This window comes from Ursus arctos, unplaced genomic scaffold (assembly GCF_023065955.2).
Source record: "Ursus arctos isolate Adak ecotype North America unplaced genomic scaffold, UrsArc2.0 scaffold_2, whole genome shotgun sequence".
Classification (NCBI taxonomy): domain Eukaryota; kingdom Metazoa; phylum Chordata; class Mammalia; order Carnivora; family Ursidae; genus Ursus; species Ursus arctos.
In genome coordinates this window covers 23,374,139-23,386,514 of record NW_026622874.1, presented here as the reverse complement: position 1 = coordinate 23,386,514, position 12,376 = coordinate 23,374,139, and the positions used below count along the sequence as shown (strand labels likewise).

General features: G+C 45.8%; 1 protein-coding gene across 1 annotated transcript in view; it reads left to right on the top strand.

The window, feature by feature from the left end:
- The window catches only part of LAMC2 (laminin subunit gamma 2), a 59,951-nt gene extending 48,004 nt beyond the window's left edge, over positions 1-11,947 (top strand). The window contains exons 17-24 of the mRNA XM_026509199.4: positions 643-792; positions 1,294-1,438; positions 2,133-2,282; positions 2,823-2,937; positions 5,214-5,413; positions 7,072-7,230; positions 7,324-7,423; positions 10,228-11,947. Of these exons, the coding sequence (XP_026364984.3) occupies positions 643-792; positions 1,294-1,438; positions 2,133-2,282; positions 2,823-2,937; positions 5,214-5,413; positions 7,072-7,230; positions 7,324-7,423; positions 10,228-10,481 (1,273 nt within the window). The 3' untranslated portion in view covers positions 10,482-11,947. The remainder of the gene's footprint in view (positions 1-642; positions 793-1,293; positions 1,439-2,132; positions 2,283-2,822; positions 2,938-5,213; positions 5,414-7,071; positions 7,231-7,323; positions 7,424-10,227) is intronic.
- The last annotated feature ends 429 nt before the right edge of the window (positions 11,948-12,376 follow it).

Below are 12,376 nucleotides of genomic sequence, written 5' to 3'. Positions count from 1 at the left end.
TCCCTAGTCCTGACTGACTGTAGATCCTACGTGTTCAAGAGGTTTGCTCCTGGCAGAGTGCTCAGCAGGGTGGCGGGCTCTGCGAATCCCAGATGGAACTGGGTCAGTGAGGGAGGTTGATTTGTTTTTTTGTAGCATAAACTGCTTCCTGAGCTTGTTTTGTGGTGGTTGTTGTTTTGGGTTTTGTTGGTTTGTTTTTTGTTTTTATCACTTTGTAAGCATTTGGGGGAATTTATGGACAGGCTCTGTCCCCTCTAGGGGTGGACCCAATGTAGAACTGCAGCAAGTAGGGGGGTGGGTCCTGGATGAAGTAAGACCCAGGGGTTTCTTCCTGCACAAAACAGCTTATAAATGCAATACTTTATCCCCCCGAGACTGCTCGCACCGTCTCCCCGCCCCACGCCCCGCTCCCCCTGGTTACGCCATAAACGGGAAAGATCACCAGCTGGGGACTAAGACATGAGCGCCATCTCCAGAACACCTCCTGCTTCCTGACAGTTCTCTAATTCCGTCTAATCTGGGTCAGTTCTGTTTGGCTTTTCTAGACAAACCAGCTCCTTTACTCCTCTCTCTTCCTTCAAATAAAACACCTAAAGGAATTTTGCTATGAAAACTCAAATTCTTTGTTTTTAATCCTTTCAGCCATGTTGGGTCAGCCAGTAACATGGAGCGGCTGGTAAGGGAAACCGAGGACTATTCCAAACAGGCGCTGTCACTGGCACACAAGGCTCTGCGGGAAGGAGGCGGCGGGGGCAGCCTGGACAGCTCCGCGGTGCAAGGGCTTATGGGAAAGTATGTTCGATGCGTCCTCACATGGGCCAAGATAATCCGCATCCCTCTGGGGTGTAGCGCAAACCACGTTTGAGGGACACCGTGCTTCATTAAAAGATATTAATCCTAAGGGACAAGAGAATGAGAATGTTAATTTGGGGGAAGGGACAGGCCTTTATGTCTGGAAGAAGAAAAGACTGATTAAGTAAAACTTGTGTTTTGACTGAGAGGTTGCAATGCTTGGAGAAGTGGTGGTGGTTGAGTAAACCCATCTGATGACACGGGGGATAGAAAAAGAATGTATTGTCAAGAATTGGGAAACTTGGGCTGAATTCTTCCGACCCAACCTGTATAAACTTTAAGGCTTATGTTTAGATTGCGGAGAGGGACACATATCTGGCACATAACCTCATTCGGTTCTTCTGCTTACTCCCAACTACACACTTTTTACACAACAGGATGAATGGTCGCTTTGAATAAAAAGAGTGACTCCTCAAAGTTCTCTTTCTCCCCATGCTGCAGGTTGGAGAAAGCCAAGTCCCTGGCCCAGCGACTGTCAGGGGAGGCCACTCAAACTGACATTGAAGCAGACAGGTCTTACCAGCATAGTCTTCGCCTTCTCGATTCTGTGTCTCAGCTGCCTGGAGTCAATGATCAGTCTTTTCAGGTGAGGGCATGTACTGATGTGCTGATGGACAGAGGAAGGGCCACGCTTCCCTGGGGGTTCCATCATATGGTTTGGCCATTCAGCTTTTCCTCCGCGCGGACCTTCCATGTGTTAGATTAGGAAGAATGTTGTTCTTATTAACCACTTCCTTGTTCTTAAACTCCAGTCTTTGCCTCTGAAAAAGCCTTAGCCCACATCCTGAACCTATTAGTGGACAACAGTTTTATATCTCCTTCTTAGTTTTGGGCACTACTGAAACGTGGATATCATTAGAGATAAAGCTTGATATTTACACATGGGTCCAAACTATAGTACATTTCTATGTACAGCCATTCAGAAGACTTTTGTTCTCAGAAGTTTTACATTGTTTCTATCATCGATTCCTTTAACTATTACAAACTTATTAGATTAAGAAGATTTAGCTTTCTACCTGTGCAAAGAGCACTCACAAGGATTCCCACAAAAATGTTTCCATGCATGTATAAACCAACATGTAAAATTTAAAAAGAGCGAGAGAGAGAGAGAGACAAACCCTGTTTGATGCTTGGGGAAACTGCCATCTGACTATCATTAGGCACATTGTTTCATTTCTATTAGATTTTGTGTCAGGATTGCTGTTGTTTTCAAACAGTGATGCCAGTTCCTAAGACTGATGGGCAGAAAGTCAGACTCCTTCATCTCTTTGGGCTTACAGGCAGAAGTGAAGAGGATCAAACAAAAAACTGATTCTCTCTCAAGCCTGGTGACCCAGCGTATGGATGAGTTCAAGCATGTGCAGGACAATCTGAGAAACTGGGAAGAAGAAACCCAGCAGCTCTTACAGAATGGAAAGAATGGGAGACAGGTATCCTTTTATTAACTCATTCGCTCAACAAACAGGTACTGGATGCCTACCATATGAATAAATATGGCAAGAGGCCATAAATATGCAGCCATAGAAAACTCTCTGAAGGTCACGGTACCACTGCTCGTAGATGGAGAAACGGAGATACAGACAGCTTGATGTAATTAGTTCCGTTCCAACCACTCAATCAGCCCTCAAGCCTAGGAATAGGACTCAGGCCTCCTGAGTTCAATTTTGGTCCAGCTTTTTCTACTAGCTTGGCTTTATCTAGAGTATAAAATTATGATTTGCAAAACTATACTTGTCCTTGATAGTGGACTGGAGTTTGAGGCTGTTCCTATACAGGATGTGTCGTTGATGATGAAGTTTGCTCAGTCCCGGATGGTGGAGGGCTTTGCGGCAGCACCCCCAGTCTCTCTGGTGAATCACAGCACTCTGTTGTTCGTGAAGAGAAATGTGTCCGAGTGACCCTGCTGGCTGGAATGCTCTTCCTGGGTATGTTACATGAACTCTCATCTTATTCTGTCTGCCTGTTTATAGACATCAGATCAGCTGCTGTCCCGTGCCAACCTTGCTAAAAGCAGAGCCCAGGAAGCACTAAGTATGGGCAATGCCACTTTTTATGAAGTTGAGAACATCCTGAAGAACCTCAGAGGTAAGCATTTCGTGGTTCAGGTCACTTGAAGATGTTAAAGGAATAACCCCAACTTTGATTTATTTTGAATCCCTGTGTATTTCTCTAAATGATAGTTACACTGGGATATTAACAGACACTTAATAAATATCTTCCTAAAGTAAGAAATTGTATAAATAGTTGATGTAGTGAAATGGATTTAACTAGATGTCAGAAGGCTTGAGTTCTGAGCTTGGCTGGGCAGCGCGACGGCTCTGAGCAGACTTGGTGACCATAGGCAAGTCATAGCCTTTCCAGAACCTAACGTCTCTTCTTTAAAGAAAGAAGGTTGAGTTAAAGGATCTCTAAGGTCCTTCACAGATCCAACATCCTACTACGACACACATATTTTTTTCCTTTTCTTTTGTAGCCTGGTTGATTGCAATATAGAATCAATGTGGTTGCTTTGTGGTGATGGTAGAGCAAACTCTGTCGCAACACCTGGATCCCAAGAAATTTGAGTTTGTGCCTTATAGAGATTTGGTTACAACTTCAGGTTTCTTCACTAAAGAATTAAAAAGAAACATTTTTAAAGTCTCGGAATTTCCTTCATGGAAAGAACCTCTCTAGTACCCATTCTGTTCAACCTCCAGCTCTCATCAGGCGCAGCTTAGGGTTTAAGGCTCTGACCTAAACTTTGGGCTTCAGAGATTTCACCTGGTTTTTGATCTACTTTGGGGTCTTAATGCTCTTGCAGCGGTGGGGGCCCAGGGCAGGCTGATTGTCGGTTTCTCTAAGCAATGACCTAATCATGGCCCTTTCAGTGCCTCCTTTAAGATGCTTTTTTTTTTTTTTTAATGATTTTTTATTATATTATGTTAGTCACCATACAGTACATCCCCGGTTTCCGATGTAAGGCTCGATGATTCATTAGTTGTGTATAACACCCAGTGCACCATGCAATACGTGCCCTCCTTACTACCCATCACCGGTCTATCCCATTCCCCCACCCCCCTCCCCTCTGAAGTCCTCAGTTTGTTTCTCATAGTCCATAGTCTCTCATGTTTCATTCCCCCTTCTGATTACCCCCCCTTTCTTTATCCCTTTCTTCCCCTACCGATCATCCTAGTTCTTATGTTCCATAGATGAGAGAAATCATATGATAGTTGTCTTTCTCTGCTTGACTTATTTCACTTAGCATTATCTCCTCCAGTGCTGTCCATGTTGTAGCAAATGTTGAGAACTCGTTCTTTCTGACAGCTGAGTAATATTCCATTGTATATATGGACCACAACTTCTTAATCCAGTCATCTGTTGAAGGGCATCTCGGCTCCTTCCACAATTTAGCTATTGTGGACATTGCTGCTATGAACATTGGGATGCATATGGCCCTTCTCTTCACTACGTCTGTATCTTTGGGGTAAATACCCAGTAGTGCAATGGCTGGATCATAGGGTAGCTCAATTTTTAACTTTTTAAGGGACCTCCACACTGTTTTCCAGAGTGGCTGTACCAACTTGCATTCCCACCAACAATGTAGGAGGGATCCCTTTTCTCCACATCCTCTCCAACAGTTGTTGTTTCTTGCCTTGTCTATTTTTGCCATTCTAACTGGCGTAAGGTGGTATCTCAGTGTGGTTTTGATTTGAATTTCCTTGATGGCTAATGATTTTGAACATTTTTTCATGTGTCTGTTAGCCATTTGTATGTCTTCATTGGAAAAGTGTCTGTTCATATCTTCTGCCCATTTTTTGATTTGTTTATTTGTTTCTCGTGTATTGAGTTTGAGAAGTTCTTTGTAGATCTTGGATACCAGTCCTTTATCTGTAGTGTCATTTGCAAATATGTTCTCCCATTCCGTGGGCTGCCTCTTAGTTTTTCTGACTGTTTCCTTGGATGTGCAGAAACTTTTAATTTAAGATGCTTTCTGCTGGGTGGCTCAATCGGTTAAGCGTCTGCCTTCGGCTCGGGTCATGATCCCAGGGTCTTGGGATGGAGCCCCACATCGGGCTTGCTGCTCAGCGGGGAGCCTGCTTCTCCCTCTGCCTCTGCAGCTCCCCCTGCTTGTGCTCTTGCTCGTGCTTTCTCTCTCTCTCTTTCTCTGACAAATAAGTAAAATATTAAAAAAAAAAAAAAGATGCTTTCTGCTGGATAAGAAAGGGCAGTAAGAGCCACAACTTCCCACACTCTTGCCCCTAGGCAGTAATAACCCTCTTCTTGGGATTTTTCTTAGAAACCTCAGCCCCGTTCAATTTCATTTATAATTTTCATAAGTCACTTTTCACCTTCATGGCAATGTTTTCTTGTTTTCATTTCAGAGTTTGACTTGCAGGTTGAAGACAGGAAAGCAGAAGCAGAAGAGGCCATGAAGAGACTCTCCTACATCAGCCAGAAGGTCGCAGATGCCAGTGACAAGACCAAGCAAGCAGAAACAGCCCTGGGCGGTGCTGCTGCCGACGCCCAGAGGGCAAAGACCGCAGCCAGGGAGGCCCTGGAGATCACTGACAAGATAGAACAGGTAAAGAGAAATCGGAATGCAGGTTGGCACGAGCAGCCCCAAATGCAAGGGTCGTGTGGGAAGAGAGAGAGTGTCAGGCTCATTTTGACCCCTAGATCTCGGAGTCTCCTGGTCCATGGCAGCCCCAGAGCCACTTACGTGCCCCCTTTTGTTGGTTGATTCGCAAGGCTTTCATTGACCAAGAGCTGGAGCCTTCATATTCAGCTCCCTTTTTGGATGATACCATGAGAAGAACCATCCAAGACTGATTTCTTTTCGTATCAACTATCGTATTAGTTTCCTAGAGCTGCTGTAACGAAGAACCACGGACTAGATGGGTTAAAACAACAGACGTGTATTCTCTCACAGTTCTGGAGCTGGAGGTCGGAGATCAAGATGTGAGCAGAGCCCCGGTCCCTCGGAGGCTCTTGGGTAGAAACCTTGCCTGCCTCTTCCTAGCTTCTGGTAGTGACTGTCACTCCTTAGCGTTCCTTGCTTTGCCATGACGTCACTCCAGTCTCTGCCTCTATCATCACATGGGGTTTTTCTCCCTGGGTATCTCTGACCCTTCTTATAAGGACACTGGTCATTTTGAATTAGGGCCCCATGGACTCCGGTATAACCTTAAGTGATTGAAGCTGCAACAATCCTACTTCCAAATCAGGTCACATTCTGAGGTCCTGGGCTTTAGGACGTCAGCATATCTTTTTGAGGACACAATTCAACCCCATAACAACAATCATCAGTGTTTGACTCAAGATTATGAAATTCTGGAGTTCTAGTTCCCTTATTTCTATTTTCTGTGTCTAAGTTCTGCGTGTTCATTTTTTTTTTTTTTTGCTTCCACTCTGTGCCAGCGCTGTGCTTGGTGCTGGGATATGAAGATGAGAAAGATGCAGTCCTCTTCCAGGAGCGCTCCGTGTAATGGGGAGAGATAGACTAGATACACGGCAGCCCCCGTGTGGAATGCTACAGTAGAGGCTGTACTTCTCGCCGGAAGAGAGCTTCTTAGCTCTCATTTAGGCATGACTTTTAGAAAGCTTATGCAACTCTGGAAAGCCCAGAGGGAACTCTTAGTATCTGGACTATTTGACCTCACTCTTGGACCACTTGGTAATTCGCAAGAATAATTTCTTCCCTTGAGGGTAGAGACCAATTTCACGTGGCTCTCTTTATATAGCTTCTAGCACCGGGATAGCTGCAGGTTGATGTTTAACAACAGCTTATGGGTAAAGATACGGATAAACTTTGTCCTAATAAAGACAAAAGCCACAGCTGTAGCCCATTCACTCTCTGCGCCTTGAACTCACAGCTGTCTCAAGGATCCTAGTAAAGTTGCTCGAGAGACTGTGGCAGCAAAGAACTGTGACAGGAAATGATGTGAATTTTTTACCCAAAGAGTTTTTATTGCGTTCACTTTTTGGGGAGCATTGGCCTGAGAGGGACTCGGAGTCTCACTGCTGACCCTCCCAGTCCCTACACACAAACCCGCAACTTAATTTGTTTGAAGCAGAGCTTGAGGACGGGTGTGTCTCCAAGTCTGACTCTTGTTGTTCATCTAACTTACTCCATCAGGGTCTGGCTGCAGCTGTTTATTTTTTCTCTATTTGTCCCTGAGACGTTTTTGTGCCTCACCCCTCTCTCTCTCCTCCCGTCCCTGGCTCCCTTCCTTTTCCCAGGAGATAGGAAGTCTGAACTTGGAAGCCAATGTGACAGCAGATGGAGCCTTGGCCATGGAGAAGGGACTGGCCACTCTGAAGAGTGAGGTGAGGGAAGTGGAAGGAGAGCTGACCAGGAAGGAGCAAGAGTTTGACCTGGATCTGGACGCGGTGCAGATGGTCAGTTCCCATGGTTTTCCGTGGGAGATTCCTTTAAACCTGCCAATATGAGAGACACCCTTTCAAGACTGGTTTGTGTTTCTTTTTCTTCAGGTAATTACAGAAGCCCAAAGAGTTGATAACAGAGCCAAGAATGCCGGAGCTACGATCCAAGACGCACTCGACACACTGGACAGCATCCTACACCTCATAAGTACGTGGAGTGTTCACAGGCTTCCGGCCCACGCTGCAGGGCTGCTCCCGGAAGACGAGCTAGACCCAGCCCTGATAAATGGAAGCCCTAGGGTCCCCATAAGGGTATCAGAAATTTGCTTTCTTTCTAGGCCCAGATACTTTGGGCACATGCCTTTACATGTTCTGGACTCTGTTTTACCATCTGAAGATGGGTCACTGAGCACCTATTGCCCTTGGAGGTGAAAGTCCGTAGCTCGAAGATCTGGGTGCAGTTAGGGAAGGTGTACTGAAGCGCAGAGGTTACTCGTGTCTCACAGATCACGCGGTCACCTGTGCAGGCAGTATTCCAGCTTCACAGCTCCAGAGAAGACTGGACGGTTTGACGGTCCTGTAAGGGTTCTGACCGTGACCCTGAGAAGCTCGTGGGCAGTCGTGGGCACAGGAGTAACGTCATCACTGTAGATTTCAGGAAGACCAGTGAGTGGAGCGCCCGAGTGAGGGGAGGAGCCTTGGTGAGACAAAAGGCAGGGCGACACCACTTTGGAAACGGTGGAAGGAGTCGAGGAGGGGGGCGACAGAGCCTGAGCTCCGAGGCAGCACAAGTGGTGAGGCAGGAGATTGTCCCAGTCTGTGAAGATAAGAGCCGGTTCTGCTGCGTGTCCCCAGCCCGCAGTTACACCTTGGCGTGTCCAGTTGCGGGAACTTGCCCTGCCTGCTTGAGAGCCCAGAAGAAAGGTAAAGGTAGTAGCTACAGGAGATACTGCAGAATTTTCAGATAAAAGAGATTTGATGGCACAGGGCGGCGACAATTCACATTTACCCACAGAGTCCCTCCCCGCAAAAAACCGATGAGGATTAACATTCCGGATTGGTAAAACTGATAGCAAACCCTCATTTGGCCTGTTTCGTCCAGTGTAGACCGCAGCAGGTAGGGAACAAGGGATTCAATCACAGAGTCCAGCTATCGTCAGGAAAAGGCTTGGTTCTGCCTTTTAGGTTCAGTAGAACAACTTTACTTTTTTTCTTAAGATTTTAATTCATTTATTTATTTTGAGAGAGAGAGAAAGAGCACAAGCAGGGGAAGGGGAAGAGGGAGTGGGAGAAGCAGACTCCCCGCTGAGCAGGGAGCCCGGTCCCAGGACCCTGGGATCATGACCTGAGCCGAAGGCAGACGTTAACTGAGTGAGCCCCCCAGACGTCCCAGGTGAAGAACTTGAAAATCCGATTTTTCTGTGGAGGACCCTCCTCGCCCTGGGAGATCAGTATTGTCTGTGGTTTTACTAGTGCGTCTGCTTTGTGGTCCAATGAGCCCCAAAGAGTAAAGACCCTCTAAGGGTAAAAACAAAAACAAAAACAAAAAAAACCACCCAACTCCCCAGTGGAGATTTTAGCAGCTTTGTTTAGTGTTCTGAAAAAGGTACTGAAACGAATAGGCCCTTTCAAGAGAAAATGCGAGCGTGGGGGAAAGAAGCTGGTGGGAATTATTAAACATTTACCAGGTGCCAGGCCCTCTGCCAGGTGCTCTCTGGTGTAATATCATCGAAGGCTTTTCAAGGTCCTATGAGACGGGTTTTATTATTTTTATTATTTTATCTCACGAAGCAGTAAACTGAGGTTCAGAGAGGTTGATAGCGTCCCACGGATCACATAGTCAACCGTGGAGGTGGGATTCGAAGTGAGATCTCTGTTTCCAGTGCTCCTGCCCCTTTTTGAGTGCTTGTGCTGCCTCTCCGTGGACATGGTTATTTTGTTCTCAAGCTCACGTAACTTTCTCGGCATGTCATAGACCCCAAAGTGCTGGAATTCTCCCCTGCTCCTCGGTGAAGGACCGATCCACTGGCTCTGTATTTTTGTAATGGTGTTGCTTCTCCCGTTTGCTCCCTGGAGTCCCGGAGCCGTCACCATGTTGTCACCCCAGGCACAATAAACTCGGGTGGGCAAATGCTATGACCGCAGCTCAGATATGGGAGGCAACTTGACCTTGAGTTTGAATTGACCAAAGGCCACCCAGACCCTATTCACATCAAGCAGGTTTGGCCAGGTGCCCTTCGTGCTCACATTAGTTTTCGATTGTGTATGGGTAAAACATACCTGAACAAATAGCACCACGTTTCATATTGAAAATAAACGAGTATCTAGCTAGATTCCCACTGTCTCAGGCCAGAGTGACGTCTTACATCATTTCCTAACAGCTGGAATCTATCCCCCAAATAGCAAAGCATACCTTGGCCTCTATAAACCCGAAAGCCCAGCCAGTTTCTAAAGGTCTTCTAATGGAAAATAGCAAGATATTTCCTAGGGATAGTTCAGTAAACATAATTTGGAGTTGGTCCTGGTCCTAGGGTGAGCTGTGTTGGGCAGACACCTTGGACAGTACTCAGTCTCCTGTGACCTTCAGCCTTCATCTTCTCAGAGCATGAACTGTTGGCCCTAATGTGGAAGGAGAAACTCAAGCTTCCTATTGCTTAACTCTAGAGCTCAGGGGCTTGAACTGGGCTGTTCATAACTAGTAACTAGGCTAGAGCTCTTGGAATATTTTCTATATTATTCCCAATATAAAATAAGCCTTTTATTTTTTTTAGTTTAAAGCTTTTTATTAAGTAAATTCCACACACCCATGGGGCTTGAACTCACAACCCTGAGATCAAGAGTCACATGCCCCACTGCCTGAGCCGGCCAGGTGCCCTTAGAATAAGCATGGCATACCGTTTCCTCTGGGCAGGTGGAAACAAGAACTAGTTCAGGGTCTAGAGGGCCCATGTGTGTTCAAGGAGATCTAACCACAGCTCTTCTTATTAACTCCTTTCTCACTCCCTCTGATAGGTCAGCCTGGCAATGTGGATGAAGAGAAGCTGATCTCATTAGAGCAGAAGCTCTTCCGGGCCAAGACTCAGATCAACAGCCAGCTGAGGCCCTTGATGTCAGAGCTGGAAGAGAGAGCACGTCGGCAGCAGGGCCACCTCCGTGTGCTGGAGACGAGCATAGATGGGATTCTGGCTGACGTAAAGAACCTGGAGAACATCAGGGACAACCTGCCCCCAGGCTGCTACAACACCCAGGCGCTGGAGCAACAGTGAATCTGCCATGGAGATATCTCAACTGAGGTTCTTGAAATACAGAACTCAGGAGCCATCTCGTGTGGTTGGGGTGGGATGGAGACATTTGAACATGTTGAATGGACATGCTCAGGTCCACTGAACCCGACCCCATCCCTGAGATCTTGGCCAGATAAATGTCCTGTTACACCAGTGTGAGACTACTTGTTTCCCAATGCTGGGCAATGAGGCAGATAGCATTGGGTATGAGACTGGCCAAGGGCCTGGACCCGGAAGGGTAGACTGGATGGAAGGACAAGCTCACAGGCAGATGTTTGCCTCAGGAGAGTCACAAACTGAGTCCTGGAGTATGGACAGGTGCTGCTGGGCTCTAGTCAGCTTATTCTTTGGGTAATGTGACCAAAGGAAAAAAATTTTTTTTTACTTTGCCCAGCCATAAAATTCTTCTTAATGTCTGAACAGAGAGCGAAGTCCAGTCACACTGTGGCCAGTAAAATACTTTTGCCTTATAGTGTCCAGGACAAGCTTCTTGTTGACCAGAGTTCTTCCCACTTACCACCCAGTTTGTCAACATGTGCTCCACTTTCAAGCTGGAAGAAGTGAACAGTGATGGAGTGAGAAGCTTTAAGGTTGGTCCATTTGGAGCAATGGTGCCTGCTTGGGTCCTGCCACCTTTGCGTTCTTCTGGGGCCTGGAAGTGACATCCTTTCTCCGATGATGCCATGACTAGGTAGAGACTACATTTTTATTAAAGCATTTCTGGCCAGCAAATCAAACATTGGGAAGGTATTTACTTTTGGGTTTCAAAGTGATAGAAAAATATAGCTTGGGCATTGAAAGAAGTACAATTATCCAGAAGATTTATTTGTCCTGATTCAACCCCACTTTTCAAAAACTAAAAATTGTATGTCTATGTGTTGTATTTTCTCACTCTCTCTCCCTATAGCAGAGAGTGTTTCTACTCACACTGGAGCTGGGTAGACCCCATCCTTCCATCCATCCTTCCATCCATCCATCCTTACAACATATATTTATTGAGTACCTACTGTGTGTCAGGGGCTGGGGTACATTGGTGACATAGTCTCTGCCCTCAAAGAGTTGATTGTCTAGTAAGGAAGACAAACATCAAAAAAATAAATTTAAATGTACAACTCTTGTTCATCACAAGTGGTTTTATTGCAATAACCCCTTGGTTTGCAACCTCATTTCTCAACAGAACATATGTTGCAAGACACTCCCATGGGGGCACTTGGGTTTTGGCAAAGCTGGGATGGCTCTGGGTTGTGCACACTTCTTTGCATTCCAGCTGTCACTCCTCCCCTTTCCACACCTGATTGCAACAGACCGTTGAGTCATGATCACACCAGTGGGAATTGCTGGAAAAACCAGAGATGCTTCCATCTTGGCTTGGAAGATGTTGGTGCAGACTCGCCTTTGTACATCCTTGGCTTTTCATGGATGTGTTTTTGAATAAAGAATAATTCTTAGATGCCTGTGGTCAGTTTCTAATTTGTCAAAGTCTAAGTCTAAGGTGGAGGTACCAAAGCAATGGCAACTAAAATGGCACAGAAACAGCAATGAGTCTGAGAGAGTTCGCATTTTTCTGAACATCTTGTTTTGCCCTTTCCAACCATTAGAGCACTTGATGAGAGTTAATTGGTGCCGTCTCCTAAGCATAAAGGATTTATTTCCGGAACAACCTGAACAGGTTGCGGGGTTTTAATTAATATTTTTGTCTTTTTTCCTTTGGCTATGAAATTAACGTAAAATCAATAGTTTGTGGTACATTGTCACGCTTTTTAATAGATAAAAATCTAATAAATTAAGATCCTGAATTGGCCATCTAGCTAAGTGGCTGAGGAAAAGATTCTGTTCCTGTCCACATTAACCCCACAAATTCTGAGAGGTCTGATCAC